Genomic DNA, 17893 nt, shown 5'->3' with positions numbered 1-17893 from the left:
CTTAGGTGATTTGTTTTTTTCTGGGGATTACAGGTCCTCTCAAAGTACTAAGACACAGCCCCTGCCAGACTGTGGACTTATGAAGATGTATTTGTGACTTACCTTTTTGGTTTTGGGGTATTTAGGTGCAGCACGGTTGACATGGGATCCAGTAACTGATACCACAGTTGGATCAGACCCCATTAATTGCCTGTTTTCTCCTGAACTGTCTATATTTCCAGCTTCAGTAGGAGTTACAGAGCTGTTATTTCCTCCATCTTCCAAGGCAGCTTGTGACAACTCTGCCTGTTGTGCAATGGCCTGCTTCTGACGCTTTAGTCTTTGGGCTGAACTGGTCCGGTACCGAGAAATTCGACTCTTCGGTCGGGGCCTAGAAGGCTTTGCTGGAGGTGGCTTGGGGACTGGTTTCTCTGCAGCAACATCCTATAATAGCAGAGTGAAACGCTTACCAGAAATTTCTTATCAGCAAACATTCTATCCAGTCTCTTATTCACTTTAAACATTCTGAATATTTAGTATTTAGAAACACTAATCTCAAATGTAATCCTTAAAAAACTTACACAATCAGCCAAAGAGCCTGTAGGTAGATGCCTATTTCTTTACTAATAAGTATTTACAAAGTAGGTCAAAGTCCACTGAAAGTAGCTACCTAATTTTAGGGTTCTTAGCAGGGAAGGTAATTCTTTCCTTTGTTTCTTTCTCAGGAACTGAGGTCTTGCTTAAGGCTTAGAATTCATGGTCAGGGAAGGAAAAGAAAAGATGAGTTTAACCTGAGAATCCTATGAAAGGTCAGGTGCCTAAATGTGCTATACAGAAGAGCCAAAAGAGATGTGAAATGATTTTTATGAACTCACCACAAAGTTTTATCTGGCAGAAACAGTATGTTACATTCTAGTCTAAAAATGTTTCATCATTCAAATTCTGTCTCCCCGAATACCACAAATCAGCTATGAAAAGTCTGCAATATGAGGTGAAGCTGAAAATGCTGATTTTAACTATTCCAAAAGACAGATAACTGACATTAGCAAAAGCAAGGATGTCTAAGGCCTGGAGTCTTTCCATCTCTTACCCCTGCTTGGGAAGACCTCCGGGTGTTCACACCAACACTCTGGGGGGTGCTTGGGATGGCCATGTTTGAAGCAGGGTTGCTAACTTCAGGTTCAGGGGCTTCAGTTTTTGCCTCTTCTCCCACAGGGACCTCTGAAGTGGTGGTAGTAATCTCTATGTCAGAGCTGCTTTGTTCCAAGGGCTGATCCCGCCGCTTCTTTCTTTTCTCTAAGTTTTCAAAAGCATGCATGATGGCTTCGACCTTCCTATCTTCCCGGGTCTAGAAAGAAATAGCATTAGCACAAAAGGAAGCCTCAATAGGAGATGGGGATATTTTTTCAGAAACGATATTAATGGAAATTCATAGACATTTAAAGACATTTGCCAATACAATGACATATATATCTTAGTGAACAGAAGTAAAAACTAAAAATAAAACATTTAAAAAAAAAGATTTATTTATTTTAGAGAGAGAGAGAGCGTGCACATGTGCTCAAGTGGGGGAGGGCCAGAAGGAGAGAGAGAAAATCCCAAGCAGATTCCCCACTGAGTGGAGAGCCCAATGACGGGCTCAATCTCTTGACCGTGAAGCCATGACCTAAGGAGAAGAAGCTTAACTGACTAAGCCACCCAGGCACCCCCAAAACATTTCTTTTTAAATGTTGGAAACAGTTGTAGAAAAAGGCAAAGTCAAGTCTAAATGGTCAATTACTTTGAAACTTTAATATAAAAGAAAAACAGCCATCAAAATTAATTTTTCTCTTGATTTTCAGAATTCAAAAGTAACGAAGTAGATCTTTCACTTCTCAGGACCAGAACTAAAGATGGCTGGCTTCAGCAAAGAAGAGGATTTCTGAATTCATGTAACCAAAAGTTTTATTTTTATGTCAAAACTTACACAATTCCAGAACAAGGAGCCCAAACACATGTGTTTTGTTCCAACCAGACAGTTCTTTGGAAACTAGACTGTTAGTAAGAAACCTCTTAAGACCATTATTAGATAACAGTCACTAGATAACTACTCTGTGTGTGTGTGATAAGAATACATACATAAATAAATTATAATGAAAACTTCTTTATAAAAAAAAAAAAGCCCCAATTGTCATGAGCAGTTGATGGTACAGTATCTTGTTAAAGAATGAGATGACACAAACTCAGAAGAGAAGGGGTTCACAAGCCATAGGTAGCAGGAACCAAAGGATGTTAGAAGGTACCCACCCTTCTGCTATGAGCTGGGTTCTCCTGGTCATCGGTAACCTCTTCTTTCTCCTCTTCTGCTTTTTCTTCTGGATTGTCTATTTCCTTTAAAACAGAGGCAATACTCAGCTGTACTCTTAAGTTCTAAGAAAAAGCTGTCTGTTTTTTTCTGGTAGCTAAAACTCTCTAGAAACAACTTTTAATGCTTTATTACTCATGTGAGTAAATGCATATAAGCACCATTCTCTGAAGTGAAATGTGGAAAGCAGCTAAAAGGATGTTCTTCACATTAAAAAAAAAAGAGAGAGAGAGAAAGACAATGACTAATGTCACACCCACCTTGACATGAAGGGCATTAAATGTTATTATAGATTCCCTACACACAACAACATGTGGCAACCAGGGAAAGATTACCTCATGGTCACTGGACACAGTTGCTTTCTCAGGAACTTGTTCTGGTTGCTGACTGTTATCCTCTTCTGGAGCCTCATTCTGCTGCTCCATCTCTAGCTCTTTCCGTCGTGCTTTTCTACGTCTTGTCTCTGCTCCGATGGTGGGTAAGCTTGGAGGAGGTGGGAGTGGTGGTTCTGCAGCATTGGGATTCCTTTTCTGTATAGGGCAATTCCGGTTCCCCTTGTGACACGCACAGTCCACTTTATAATTACTGCTCCAAAGAAACAACCGAAAATGCTGTCTCAGTAGCCTTGCAAAATCGGTCATACGGTCCATTCATTCTCTGGGAGTAACAGTACAGTAATTTCCTCTAGTATTATCTTTGAATAAGTTAAACAGACATATTAGAGTCCTGTGAATACTTTTCAATACTCATTGTTTTCCTATATAACCCTTACTCCTCCCCTACATATGGTCAGTGGAAAAAGTTCAGTTCTCCCTAATGTCTTTATGTTATTTAGTGGACAGTGAATCAATAATAGGGGCTGAAAAGGCGATACTTCCCTTGCATCTACCTTCACCACATCCTCCCTTTTGAACTAAAGATTCCCTACTTATTCCTAATACCTTTTCTTTTCCTACCTGTGCCGAACACCAATTTACCATACGACCTTTTTGGCCTAAAAGGACCAAGGTAGAAAAGGCATCCATTTTACAAAATCCATCACGTATTTACCCATGACCTGCCATTTCTGTTTTTCTGCCTTGTCACAGTCAGATAGATTACATGGTTTGAATGGATGGGGTGAATTTTATAAATTTTCATCCTGAATGGTCCCTGAAACAAGGCTGCGTGCATAACAACAGATGCTACTGCAATTTCTAGGAGTTTTGTATCTACCCTTTTTACTGTTCTTGCTATAGAGACATAAAGACAAAACACCTTCGATTAGGAGACTGGTGAGCAGTGACACAGTGTGTATCTGTATTTCCAGAAAAAAACTGCTCAAGTCTGTCTTTCCCTACACAATTTCTAGACAAAAATGCATTACTTAAGATAAGGTTAAAAAAAAAAAAGGAAATGACAAGGAATAAAAGCAGACTGATAGAAGAGCTTAATATGTAAGACAAGGCCATTCACATAGGAAAGGTTTTGTAGGTCTTACCAGTTACTGTACTCATAGTCAAATGCTATGGTGACCTCAGCATCTTTGGTGATGGCAGATACAGCATAGATACACAGGTGAATCATCCCATCTGCAATCATGTGTCGCACCTGTGTGAATATGGCTTATGGTTGATAATTTACTATAAAGACCAGGAACTCTCAATAAGACAGAAAAAACCTTTTGCCAAAATAATTTCTCTCCACTTAAGAGTTATGGCAGTCTGTTATGTAACTCCATCATTTCACATGAAACTATTACATAGTAACTGTTTGAAAATTTTTGATACTTCTTGAAATAAATGGAGAAACCCTGAAATGTTAGAAACTGGGGTAAGATCTCTGCTCTACATCTTAAAGCTGTTTTTTGTTTGCTCCAGGGAATTAAAATTCCTTAGCCTGTCAGAGAAGCTCTGTGGATCTTCTTGCTGCATTTGATGTAGCTACACTGATTATGCACTGAGTAATGAACTCTAGAAATTTCTAGAATCTCTCTCACAACACTATTACCTAAAATCTAAAAAAGTGCAACCACACAGCTTAGTTTGGGCCTAATGACATCTTCTATCACAGGTAATGTCTTTAATATGACCTCAATGATGTCATATTCAGTCTAGCTCTTTCTCTTTAGCAAATGCTAAATTTGCTTTTTCCCATTTCTTCTTTCTCTAAGGAAACCCTTTCCCTGCCCCCATCCAGTCAGAATAAAAGCATCATTACTTCTTTTTTGGTCTACTATTATCTACAGACCTTAAATTAATCTGGGTGAAGTTTTCAGACTGCCTCTTCAGTAGACTTGTCCTTTGGTGGTTCCATTAAAAGAGAAGTTGCTACAGAAATCTTACCTCTGCATTTGGTGTACACGATCTTCTGATGAACCGAGCATCATTACCGAAAGTACGTGCATCCACACACATCTCTACACCATTGAATTTTGAGTAGAAGAGCACAAAGGGGTATGGTCTAAGGGATATAATTGAAATTCCTGTAATTCTCAACACAAATAAAAGAGCCACCCCATGACTTCACCTCAAATATGAAGCATATGCTGACAGAAGAAGCAGCACTCCTTTGCAATGCCTAAATTTGAAAAACATCACATGCTTGTCTGCTTTTGATTAAAGAACAAGCACAAAGCAAGGAACGCTTGGCTTGGAAAGGAATCATTACCACTTTATACATTAAACAATTTGCAGATTTGTTTGCACTTTTCTACAAATAGCAGACAGGTGTGAGCTTATCTGAGCTCTAATCTTTTCCCCAAGAGCATCCTTCAACCAGGATGTTTTTTGCACAGCCATACCACTCTCCCAGGCCCACTTTAGCCCTCATTGCACAGTGAATGATGTTCTTACTTTTTGAAGAAATGCCCATTGACCTCAAATTGTTGTCGTAACATGACTTTCCCTCGATACTCTATTATAAGAGTGTCCAGAGCCAAGTCTCTTGCAGCCCTCAGGATCTTCCGGTGCTTCTGAACACGAGTGACTCTTCCCAACTGTAGCTGCATAATACCAGAAGATTAACATTAGATAACAGCTACAGCAGCACAGCAGGCACTTAAAGTATTTCCTAATTGAGGAAAAGGCACCAATATTTTTAGGTTTTATTTGTATGTTATTTAGCTCAAAAATCAGAATTTTTCCCCCCAATAATCAGAAATTTTTGAATGACCAAAGCTTCTAGGAGACAAGCTCCACCTAATGTACTGGTCACCTGGTCCCTCACAAAAGACAAGAAAAGATCAGTGAAAAAGATATGATTAAGATTTTAGTGGCTCTACATCTAATGCAAGAATGATAAAGAACAAGCTTAGCTTTCTATTAATTTTGAAAATTCCTACTCAGGCTGTATAAGAGTTCCTATCTTAATTTATCTATTTTTAATTAATACTTTAAAAATATGTATCTAGATAGTTTCTGGTCACTACAACTTGCTTTTGGTTAAAGATGCTCAACAGCTGGCCTATTTGTTCTTCTCAAGGGGTCATACATTTGAAAGAAATGATAATCCCATTATATGCCCTCTTCCTGGGTTTAGAAAAGTCTCAACTACTTACACGGAGTATTTTACCCTTTGATCCTTACCTGCATTTGGGAACCAATAACTGTATTATTACAGGCCAATTCAGTCTTATTAATAGTGTCTAAAATAGCAGGTTTGCCCACAAATTCCTTGCTAGAATGTAGATGTTGTTCAAGGGCGTTCTGTACATCTGCACTGTACTGATTAGTGAAAGCTTCTTCATACTGATCAGTCCATAGTCTTATCCGATTTTCCCATCCCTCAGTTGTATTCTCATCTAAATTCTGTGCTTCAGAAGGAGAATTCTGTAGAGAACAAAAGTCAGGTAGGTTAGGAGAATCCATGCATAAAAATGGGGGGAAAACAGGCTGAATTTCCAGAGAAAATTTATTTTCACTTGGCAGTTGGTGTGGCATAAAAGAGTAATGGCCTGGGCGTCAGGGGATCTGGCTTCTAATCATGGTTTTATTACCAATGAGATGTGAGGCCATGAACAACTTCTTAGAGAGATAAGCTTAGTTTCCTCATTAATAAAGTGAGAAATTAATCTGGATCATAGTCCCATCCCATCACTGTGATTTTACAACCATTTTTAAATCATAGAAATAGATTTTGTTCTTATCAGAAGAATGACATAAGTTCATAAGAAAATCTTGATAAAAACAAACGAGATAATGCAAAAGATTACAGTTTAAATTTTAATACTTACTGAGTATCTGTGTTAGTGTACCAGTCTAAACTGATATTATTTCACTACTCTCCAGAATTTTTTGTGACTTATTTTCATTATACAATTAACACATGTTCATTCTAAAAATACGTATGACCCAAATAAATAACCCGTAATCTCGTTTCCCAGGGACAAAGTCATCATTGTGGGGGTGTATCTTTCTAGCACTCTGACAGTTTAAACAGCTACACTCTGAAGAGGTGAGGTGGGGCAGAGGAGTACATAGATGGAGTGCAGAAAATGCTGGGAGGTACTTTGCTATACTTCTCTAGGAAAACCACTGCCCTCTATGGTGACAATACTGAGAAAAGATTACGGTATTTCAACAACATTATCCTAAACAGACAGTTTTTATGTTTGAGATATAGAGACACAGTTTAAGTCTGACACGTGTTCTCCCTCCATGGTGTTAAAGACTTAAAGTGTCATCAGAAAACAAAACCAACACCAATAGTGATGATGTCATACCAGTGATGACTAGAAGGAAAAGATACCACAGCACAAAAACTACTTGCAAATCCATGTCCATACTCAAGTTGCAAATACAGGCATAAGAAAATTAAATATACTTTCCATGAATGACACAGAAACATTTACGTATATTTTAACAACTGCTTTCTTTCACTTTTGTGTCACTGTTTGTGACTGACTGCTGTCTACCATCCTTTCCCCAAGGAACAGGGAAATGAAAGGAAAAAATTAATGCCTTTGTTTTCTACGCTTCTCACTGGAGTCCAAAAGAATGAACAATAAACAAAGGGATCTAAGAAACATCTGAGGCCAACACACTGAGAACACAGTATCACCTGCTTGAGGTATTAGGAGCAGCTAAGCAAAAGAGAAGTTCAAAACCTGAGATGTAAGGGTGCTTACCAGACTGGGGATTAGGGGTGCCCAAACAGTATTCCCAGGTTTAAGCATTCAGTAGTGATCATTAAACCAATGACTTACTACACTTAATGTATACTGGAAGCCACTGTCACATTACTAACTGTTGTTCACGAATACAACTCTGACTACTCTGCTATCCCATTCTTCTGGGTACTTGAGACCCTAACTCAGTGCGTTTAGAGCATGGTTCTCAAGCAGAGGTGATTTTTGTCCCCAGGAGACATTTGGTAATATCTGAAGTCATTTCTGATTACCACACCTGGGTGTATGTGTTATTGGCACTTAGTGGTTAAGAGCAGTCTCCAGTAGCAAGCTTTTGAGTTTGGGATTAGAAATCTAAATGATAAATACTTCCCGCTGTTTTGGCTCTCAACCACATCTTTGGTGGTGCTCTTACTAATAATTAATTCTGAGCACAAATTTGTAACCCAACTTAGAATTCTGATAAGAGAATCAAAATAAACTGGTATTTTTTTATTATGTAAATTTTAAGACGCCTGTGGGACTGTCAACATCTTGAAAATGCAAGCAATATTTACATGTAGAGAGTTTATAAGCAGTTTTCAGGGGCAGCCAGTCAATAGCTTTTGAAAGGTTTCGAACATTTGGAGGCAAGTTACAACAGCTGATAAAAGAGAAAAGGACATTAACAGCTGGGATCAGGGCTATGTCTGCCCTATAAGTCTATTTAAGGTCCCCTCTAAGCAAATGAGACAAAAATAAAGGGGACAGTTAAGGCAAATGTAACCTCTTACAGGAGACAGATCTAGCAAAAAAATAACAATTAGGTTGTGTTCTAAGACATCCCAGGACTCTGATGCTCTTGGGCTGGGTCCTCTCCCATTGCTTTTGCAGATATGTAAGTCTGTTTACAAGTATATTCTAGGTGAGGCCTTCAAATTTTAGATAAAGTGTTACCTATGATCTTTGTTAACATCAGTTATATTGGTGTTCCATATATACTCATGTATATTAATCTTAAAGCTTTTTACTAAAAGATTTTCATGTTTATGCCATATAACTGTTAACAGCAAAGATCTTGCTTTTTATCATTTACACATTTAGGGATAGGAATTCTTATAGAATTAAATTAGATTTTAATTCTAAGTAAATGTTTAGAAGCCATAAATAATGAATTGGGAGCTATGCTATCCTCCTACATATATATAGGTAAAGAAAGATACCAGACAGTATAATTAAATCTCCTTTGGGCAAACTGTTCTTTATCACCCAGTACCTAAAAGTCCTTTAAATTTTAAACCATTGCATATAATTTCTCAATTCTCCAACCACTATCCAGTATTACCTTACAAGCTCTTTCATTTGATAACTGAAGAAAAGAAACACACTAGCATCATTTGAATTTTCTATACCAAATAGATATGCCAGGAAAAAAACAGTTCAAAACTAAGTAATTCCAGTAAGAGTAACTCCTATTGATACTACTACTTTCCTAACTGATGAAATTTATCCTTGCAACTGGTGATTAAAGCCCACATGGTGCTAGGGTGGGTGCACAAGAGATCCTGTATCACTAGAAAAACCTCAGTCCTGAGGTTGAGGCCAATTACAAGGACAGAACACATCAGCCCCATTTTGTTTGGTAAATGTCACCTAGCCCCCTTAACCGCCCCCCCCCCCCGCGAAAAGCAGCTAATGAAAAACCAGTAAATGAAGGCTGATTACAGAAAGGGAAAATATTTCAGAAAATGGCCAAGAAAACCTACTTTTGAGAAAGGCTCTATGAAAACTGAATGTCAACAATTATAAACTAACAAAAAGCAGAGTCCAAGATTCCCAGACCATCAATGTCAGGAAAGAAGCTGACCAAAATGCAAGATCACAGTGAAGTAAAACACAGCATCAGGGAAGAATACCCCTTACCTTCATCCGCAAGGACTTCCGGGATCCCTCTCGAAATGCCTATCCCAAAGAGGAAAACAAGTAGAACAAAACAAAACTTGGTACCAAGAATGACAGTTATACCTATCTGAGACTAAAACTAAAGCAAGAACTAGTGTTTTAGTCTGTCCCCTTTTCCCTAGGTAACAAATACAATGGAATGCCCCACACTATTATCAAGAATAGGGGTAGCTCAAGGCCAGTGAACTCTGAGGCTAATTCTAACACTTTCCATGGTGAATCTAGGTAATTAACAGGGAAGAGCATGCATCACTTAAATCCTATATGCACCCGACACTAAAAGAAAAAGTAAATAAAAACATTTCGTAAGGTTGCAGATTTACCAGGTTTGAAATTAAGAAGAAAACAAAGACCAATCCCCTAAACAAGGGGTGGACAAGTCACCTAGGAACAACAAAGTTGCCATGATGGGGAAGAAAGAACACAAAACAGAAGAGGTTTCTCCTGGAGACTTTTTAGTTGAGACTACAGGAAAGTGACCACAACACTGAGGAATGCTAGATCATTCAAGAGATGTTTCCTAACTTTTTTGAAACAAGGAGAAAACAATCAACCCAATGACATGAGGTGGGCATATACCAGGACAAGAATTTCAGACTATGCCTTGGGACTGAGGAGGTGGGGAGATAATGAAGGATAGCGGAAGCCTAGACTGGAGGCTGCGGCACATACGGGCTTGGCCAGGTGGGGCTGGGATTTCATACCTGGGATGGGGTTTGGAGTAGAAGAAACTTTGTGCCAGTTGTGATGTTATGGAGTGGCAGAAGAGAGGTTGGTCTACATGTTCACAACATAGATTAGCCAATTTTTGCAAGCAGAGCAAAAGTGGCCCTTCAAACATCTGGATTAAACTTCTTAAAAGAATTTTGGCGCGTTCTTGGTCCAAAATTTGGGCTATTTCAGACATAGTTCTACTTAAGATACTTTTACCCTCCATACCTTGATTTTCTTCGTCTTTGCTGCTGCGCGACCCTTTTCTGGACTCTTCTTCCGCTTCTTGGGTTTGGTTCTTCTAACAGTTAAGGTGATGCTTGTAGGTGTGTGCTGTGTTGCTGTGTACAACACAGTGGAAGGAGAAAGCTCCTCATCCCAGCTTTCTGTTGCACTGCTATCCCCACCTGAAAAAAAGTTATTTCATAGCTCACACGTTGTGCAAACAGCGTCAAAAATGCATTAAAAGCAGCTTACTTCTTTATCTTTATTCCTTTTCCATATTCGGGAAGTCATAACTTCAATGAACTCTGTCATCTGTAGAACATAAATACCCACCTTTCTTATGAAAACAAGGTTCTTTCTGTATCACTGGCATCAAGCATAGGAATTCTGCTCTACATCGTATATTTTTCCCCCTTGTACTAAGTCCCCAAGCTCCATCACCTCAATGTGTTAACACGGAAAAAGGATCTGTTTTATTTGGTATGTGTGCTCACAAGGAATATTTTGATTGCTCTGGGGCTAAAATGTTGTTTCTGGAGATATTAATTCACAAAAAGAGAATTACACAGTGGTTGTGAGAGAACTGCTTTCTCTTTCCATGAAAAGCTAGGGACGATGGGGACTAACAGGAGCTCTTCAGATTATTTAAACCACAAAATATTTATCTGTCAAAACATGGGCCCAACCCATTTTTGGCTCACCTGATATGTTGTCCTGCTTCCGCCGATGAAGTCTAATAACCTTCCCCCTGCTCATTCCCCTAAAGAGGGAAAATAAACTTAAAGTAGTCCTTCCAACAGCATGCAGCACATCGTCGCACACATGGGAGAAGTGTCCCTGCATATACTACCCCCTTCCTCCCACCTACCAAATGTTTCCAGGACATTAAATTTCATATCAAATTCAATAGCTTTAACATCAATCTCTCATTCCTTGTTGTCAGCAATTCTCACCTAGTGCAGAGAATTCGAGCCAAGGAGCACTAAGGAATCATCTACATTAACAAACACAAGAAAGAATACTTTGAGCTTTTCCCTACTGATAAGAAACCCTAATCCCAGCAACCCAGGCTTGAATTGAGATGGAGCATGATCTTACCTGCACTTGTCACAGTTGAGAAGGAAGCCATCCTGAGAAAGACCACAAGGACACCAGGTAGGAACAGTCTCTCCTTCAGAGTTCGGGCTGTCTCCACAGCGTTCCTCTACGGGCGACGGCAGGCCATTCAGGTCAGAACGAGGGATGATCGTCTGGACAGGGGGAGAAGCAGGAGGTGTCGGAGGAGGAGGGGCTCCGTAATTATGATCCTGAAAATAAGATTTTTTAAATCAACAGTGTCCAAACACTGGCCCCTCTCTCCCCTAAAGTATGGTACATATGGAAAGAAAGAAGAAAGTAGTACCCTTTGTTTTTTGGCTTCAACCAGGAAAGTGATAAAACAAAATGCCAAGGTCAACTGGGACATAAAAACAAGAACAATGATGCAGGGCTAGACGTCCGCTGGAGGCAGGGAAGTGCAAAAGGGGCAACTTCGTCATGCTGCATATAAACATTTCAAGAAAGTCACAATGTATAAGAATGGATTACACTCCAGGAAGATCACTGCTCTGGAGAGAAACAAATGCATACTCACAGCATAAGGCAGTCCTCGACACCCATGCCTCTGAGTGGTCCCATAATTATGAGTGGAATACACGCTCTTCTCATTAACTGCTGGACTAGCCTCCACAGATTCAGGGCTGCACAAAGGCGAAAAGCAACGCATGATAGCATAACACCTAATCTTCCCTTAAACTAAGACTGTAACTTCCCATGCTAACCCCTCCTCTTTCCACAACCACCAGCCACTAGAATAAGAGAAGGAACTCAGTGAAACAATCTGATTAACATAACTAAGCCTATAAATAACAGGACTGTTATTAAATGTGGATTTGTGTGTAACATGAAGCCAGTACAGGCAGATGTCTCAAGGCAGGCACCTGGAATACAAGGTGTCCCTAATGACAAACACAAACGTACCAGCTGAGCAGGGAGTTTCCCCTAGAGAAGCCACTCTGGGCTGGTTTAGACTCAGAACTATTCTTCTTAATTGGATCTCTTAATACTTCCATGAAACCTCACATGACATTTGCAGTGAGTGAGATGATGAAAGTGCCTTCTGCACTGCCCCAGGGACCAGGCCCTCTTCCATTCACTACCAAGACAGGATACCCTGAAGAAAGTACAGGTAAAAACAATGGCATCTTATATTTATCACACCTCTCATCTTGATGAACCCCCAAACACCTTTCAAATATAAGAGTAATAACTTCTCATCCACCAACGACATGCAAGCATATCAAGGACACGATTACTTAACAGCTGCATGGTGATACCACAGAACTTCAAAATAATCAAAACTGTACTCAGAGGTTATTGTTTATTGACAAATAATCAGAGGAGTTGTGGCTACCATTCTGAATCACCCATTATTTTCTAGGTGCTTTTATATACTTTAATTCATTTAGTCTGCAACTAGTAAACATGGTAAATAGCACCCCATTTTTAAGGAGAAGTTGAGGTGGTGAGATTACATGACGTCACCAAGATCACACACTGACAGAGCCAGAATTTGAAACAATAGCTAACTCCAAATCCTGTGTTCTTTCCACTGTGCCTAACTGATTTGGAAAACCAGGATAACATTCTACCTTTAAAGAAAATGATATGAAAATTTAAGTAACCAGGCTTATTGAGAAGCCTGGTTTAATATCTTTTCGTACCCTCATCTAGTGGAAAGCAAACTTTCCAAGTATAATTTGTTAATATAAAAACATTATAAATGTGTTCAAATATAGAAATTTAATTGTAAGCCTTTACTTGATAATAAAAAGGCATAGGTAACAAAGGACAAAATACAAGTTTTGGGAAAAAAAGAACTTTTAACTCTGATTGTTACCTGGTTAAGTTTTAGGGAATTTTGAAAGATAATTAAGAAATGCAATTGTATGACTTTACTGAACTCAATAATGGATTATCTGTCATTTAAATTAACTAGAACAGAGATTCACAAATTAGAAACTCCAAGGACACTTACAACTCAGCCTTAGAGACCAAAGGGTCTTTTAGGGAATCAAATAATGCACAGTTTGCTTTAAGGAACAAATGTTTTTCCTGCTTGGAAGTATACAATACACAGTACTTGGCAGGAATAAAGTGTGCAGTTCAATGTGGTGCAATGTCAGCTGAGAAGTGAGGGATAAAAGAAAATTCTGAGATATATCCAACTCACCCAGTTATATGCTCCAAAACTGTGAGAAGGGATCTTATTAATAACAGCAAAGGTAATTTCTAGGTGAAGAAGAACTTTAGACATAGGAAAGTATTCTGTTAGTGAAGTGCATGCATTTTATTCTTTAAGAGTGTCTGCAAGATGGGAATTGGGGGGGGTACATCAAGAATGCAGGTCAGTATTCTTGAGAAAAGATGATCTGACATGGCTCACTGTGAAGCAATCAGCTCTGAGTATTAGGAAACAGGTGGGGTTTCCTAAATGAAACTGAAGGCAAACAAGCATTAATAAAATGAAGGCAGAATTTAGTTTCTATGATGGACAGTTAAGAGAAAGTAATAACTTTCAACACTGTTAATTCACTAGATACACAAGTATTCCAAAAAAGCTGTACGTATTTTATATAAGAGATTTTGTACCACTGAACACATGGGGTGAAACATGGCAGCTGTTTATTAGAAATGGAATTTTTCTGGACGGGAAAAAGGAAAGTGGCATGAAATAAAAGATGGCCATGGAGATGGAGCTATGTTGGTTGTGTCTTACCCATCTCCAAACTGGGTAAATATGAACATATGCACTTCATGTGCAAGTCTACGGAATAAAAATAAAATGTATTTTGTGGAGGTTAAAAGGCCATCCCAATGGACAATACTTTCTAGTAAAGCACAGCATTTAATATATTGCTATGTGTGCCAAATATTAAAATTTAAGCTCATATATTTGGATAAGGAAACTCGGTAATTTCCATGCTGGCTATTAATTAAATAGTCACACTGATAGATAACTATGCAATTTCCTAGGATATTCCTTGACACACATACATATATATATACTCTTATCTATATTTCAAAGTATGGATTAAAAATCTGGAGTGTCAGGACTATATTTCCTTATCAGCCAACCATTTTATGCAAATATAGCCTATGTCTGAACTACTGTGACAGTTGGGCACATACACAGAAGCCATGCTTACAACAGATATTGCACTGATTGTGTTGTAAATACAACATGCAACCTGCTGCTATAATGCTACCTCTTGGAAAATGTCTGAAATTCATTAATGGCAGAACTGTAAATTCAGAAAAATCCTTGCTTTTATTGTTTTATCTAGAGGTTCTCCTACAAATACATAAAAAATGCATAATGCCTACTGTTGTTATCAAATTTAAAATCCCATGAAATAAGGTCTAGGTCTTTTACTCAGTTGAGTATGTTGCCTTTCATACCAAGTTTAATCTTAGAGTGCCCAGAACAGTGGAATATGCATGACAGTGGAATATGCATGGTGAAACATTAACAAATATCATCTAAAATGTAACAGAATGGTACATAAGCTAATTGCTGACATTCTCTTGCTTTGTAGAAATACTAAATGGACAACTGTATAACAACAATATCAGAAATCTGTCAAGAAATTACAGATGAAAATGTTTCAGGAAATAGAAACATCATAGTCAAATTTTTAGGCCAGAAGTCTGCAAATACTTTTGGGCTCCCTAGCAGCATTTATGGGTGGTCACCTCAGCACTCTGGGAAAAATACCAGTTTTAAGAATAATTGCTTTAAGTTTTTTTCTCTATCAGTCCCAAAGTCATTGATTTAATCTCTGTTGAAATTTCTCACAAATGTTAATGCTGTCTACCTGTGTAGTTTGTTAGGCAATCCACGTAAGAGGTAGTGGTTGACTTTATAAAAATCTGTTAATACTATACAATTATAGTTCCTAATACAGGAAGATTTTTTAAGCATTTGGGAAATAGTTATAAACTTGGAATCTCAGCTATCGGCAAAACTGAATCTCTTAGGCATGCAAAAAAATAAAAACAAAACATACAGGAAAAAAAGCCCTGGAAGGAACACAATTCCACCCTTCCCATCCCCCACCCTCCACCTTCCTTTTTATATGGGAATAAGGCCAAAAACTTTCAGTTCTCGACTACCCCAAAATATAGTATACTGCTTCTTGGGATAGCTTCATTTTAAGTCTTCCTCTTTAAGGAAGACAATAGACAGTTAAGTAATCCTAGGTGGCTTTGTGAAGAAAATATACATGCTCTTTACTATATTCTCAGTTTTAAGTAAGAAAACCATTATTAATCAGGGATGCAGTTGAACCCAGAGCTCTGGTACAGTTGCTTTGCTTTGCTGAAGGGGGAAGAATCCCCAGGGACTATGAAAATGGCAAGAGAAACAGGGGAATTAGAGCAACACCCACCTCACTCAAGAAGTGGCTGTGGGATCAAGAGTCTGAACTGGACCTGAACATATTCAAAACACCAGGATTTTTCCAGCCCAGACCCTAATCCCTGGTACTGCCTGGAATAGACTTGGCTTCTGGGGGTGTGCTGCCCCCTAGGCCCCTTGGGTCTCTTTCGCTGGACTTTCACATCCTGGTGTAGTGCCACTTCGTCTTGAAAGGTAGGGGGCTTCCACTTCCTTTCTGTAAGCAAGGAAGATTGGGTACAAGGGAGGTAAAAGGACAAGAGGGGGAATCTGTGAGCAGGGGGAATCTTGGACAACTTAAAAGAGAAGGGATACAAAAGGCTAAAATTTTTTAAACTGTGAATAATATATAAAGTTTTATAATGAAGGCCTACCTTCATTGCCATTTGGTATTTAAATTCTTCAAGAATTGAGAGTCTATTTTAGGGATTGGGCTTTTCGACAAACTCTGAATTCCTAAAGCTGCTCTTAGCTGAAAAAAAAGTTTGGTACCACTGATTTTGAAGGTCCTCTTTCTAGGCAATGAATATTATATAAAAACAGATGACACTTCTTTCAATGTTTTCTACCCCAAATATGAGAAGTTCTAAGTAACCTGCCCATATAAAGTTTTAGCCCCTTTACTCTAGAACAGTGAGAAGTACATAGGAAGAGGCCTTCAAGGAAAATCAGTTGGAGAGAACTCCTCCTTATCTCCATCCTCAGAATAATCATTAACTCTATAGAGGCACGTAGTGACACCTACTTCATTTCAATCTTCCCCACCCATCAAAACAAATGAAAATGTAATCACTACTGTGCAAATTTAATTCAATTGTATTATTTACTAAGAACACCTCCCCCCCTTCTAACTCTTTTTTTCCTCCAGCTTCTATGGGCAAAAAGGGAACAGTCTAATGTCATTGACAGTGGGCTAGGCTTGGGTTTAGAAAATACTGCAAACTTATTATTAGATGCCCATAAGAAAGTTATCTCCACACAAACTGGTAACACACCTACTACCCAGAAAGTAGCACTTACTCTGATCCAGCAGCCATATCTGAGTAGGATGTATCTGGTGTGGTGACTCCCAGAGGGATTGCAATGCTCATGACGTCCAATACAGCAGAGAGTGGAAATCACGGGGTCCAATTAATGGAGACTGGCCACTCTGAGAGTGGGGGTGAGCTGCACAGCCTTAACCAACATGTTATGGACATGAGGAATCCTGCCACAGAAAAGGAAAATATCTATTAACCAGATAGTTCTTTACATTTAACCTAAATGCTACTGAATATTTTCCTATTTTTATTTATTTATAAAAAAAAAAGATTTATGTATTTGAGAGAGCGGGGGAGGGGCAGAGAGATGGGGGAGAGAATTCTAAGCAGACTCTGCTGAGCAGAGCCAGCTGAGTATGGAGCCAGACATGGGGCTCAATCTTACAACCCCAAGATCACAACCTGGGCCAAAACCAGGAGTCAGATGCTCAACTGAGCCACCCAGACACCCCTATTTTGCCATTTTTAAAATAAGTCTTTTAAGGGATAAATATAAAACAAGTACAGCAAAGGATCTATACATTGTCCTACTTTATTGTGTACTGCATTAATGTTCTACAAAGGGGGTAGCAAAAGTTACGCTTACTTTTCATTTCTATTTCAATTTTTTTCTTTTTAGCTTAAGGGGAAGTACAGCCTGCTAGCAAGTACATTTCCACCATTATACAACTGCTCATCAAACAAAATTTTCTCACAGCCTAGGACCCACAGAATAAGTTCTAATGTATAGGATGGTAAATAGAAATATCAACGTTTAACCAAATTCTTTAACAATTAAAAACCTTCATTTAGGGGCTACTGGCTGGCTCAGTTGGTGGAGCATGCTACTCTTATCTTGAGGTCATGAGTTCAAGCCCCATGTTGGGTGTAGAGCTTACTTAAAAACAAAACAAAACAAAACAAAAAACAACTTCATTTAAACCTGTTTCCCCCTAGGCCACAAATAAATGCAGTTTTACCAGCAGCCAACAATGTTATTTCTTCCAGATTAAATATGAGGATAAAAGAGGTGTTTATATCTCATTGGACACAGCTGTTCTTATTGCATT

At 38.7% G+C, this 17893-nt stretch overlaps 1 protein-coding gene across 20 annotated transcripts in view; it reads right to left on the bottom strand.

Moving 5' to 3' along the window:
- Positions 1-17893, bottom strand: part of SETD5 (SET domain containing 5) — a 78887-nt gene that overhangs the window by 25988 nt on the left and 35006 nt on the right. For 8 of the 20 annotated variants that reach the window (XM_034658703.1, XM_034658702.1, XM_019792804.2 and 5 more), the window contains 16 exons: positions 16825-17011; positions 15797-16021; positions 12327-12519; positions 11941-12046; positions 11406-11614; positions 11009-11067; positions 10311-10489; positions 9333-9371; positions 5890-6132; positions 5158-5306; positions 4648-4765; positions 3804-3913; positions 2659-2908; positions 2266-2349; positions 1070-1327; positions 103-423 (listed from right to left, as the gene is read on the bottom strand). In XM_034658703.1, coding sequence (XP_034514594.1) covers positions 103-423; positions 1070-1327; positions 2266-2349; positions 2659-2908; positions 3804-3913; positions 4648-4765; positions 5158-5306; positions 5890-6132; positions 9333-9371; positions 10311-10489; positions 11009-11067; positions 11406-11614; positions 11941-12046; positions 12327-12418 — 2217 coding nt within the window. In that variant the 5' untranslated portion in view covers positions 12419-12519; positions 15797-16021; positions 16825-17011. The other 12 variants (XM_011216681.3, XM_034658705.1, XM_034658700.1 and 9 more) reach the window with 11 other exon arrangements.

This window comes from Ailuropoda melanoleuca, chromosome 4 (assembly GCF_002007445.2).
Source record: "Ailuropoda melanoleuca isolate Jingjing chromosome 4, ASM200744v2, whole genome shotgun sequence".
Lineage (NCBI taxonomy): Eukaryota > Metazoa > Chordata > Mammalia > Carnivora > Ursidae > Ailuropoda > Ailuropoda melanoleuca.
Note: the sequence above shows the minus strand (reverse complement) of the source record. Positions and strands in the feature narration are given on the sequence as shown.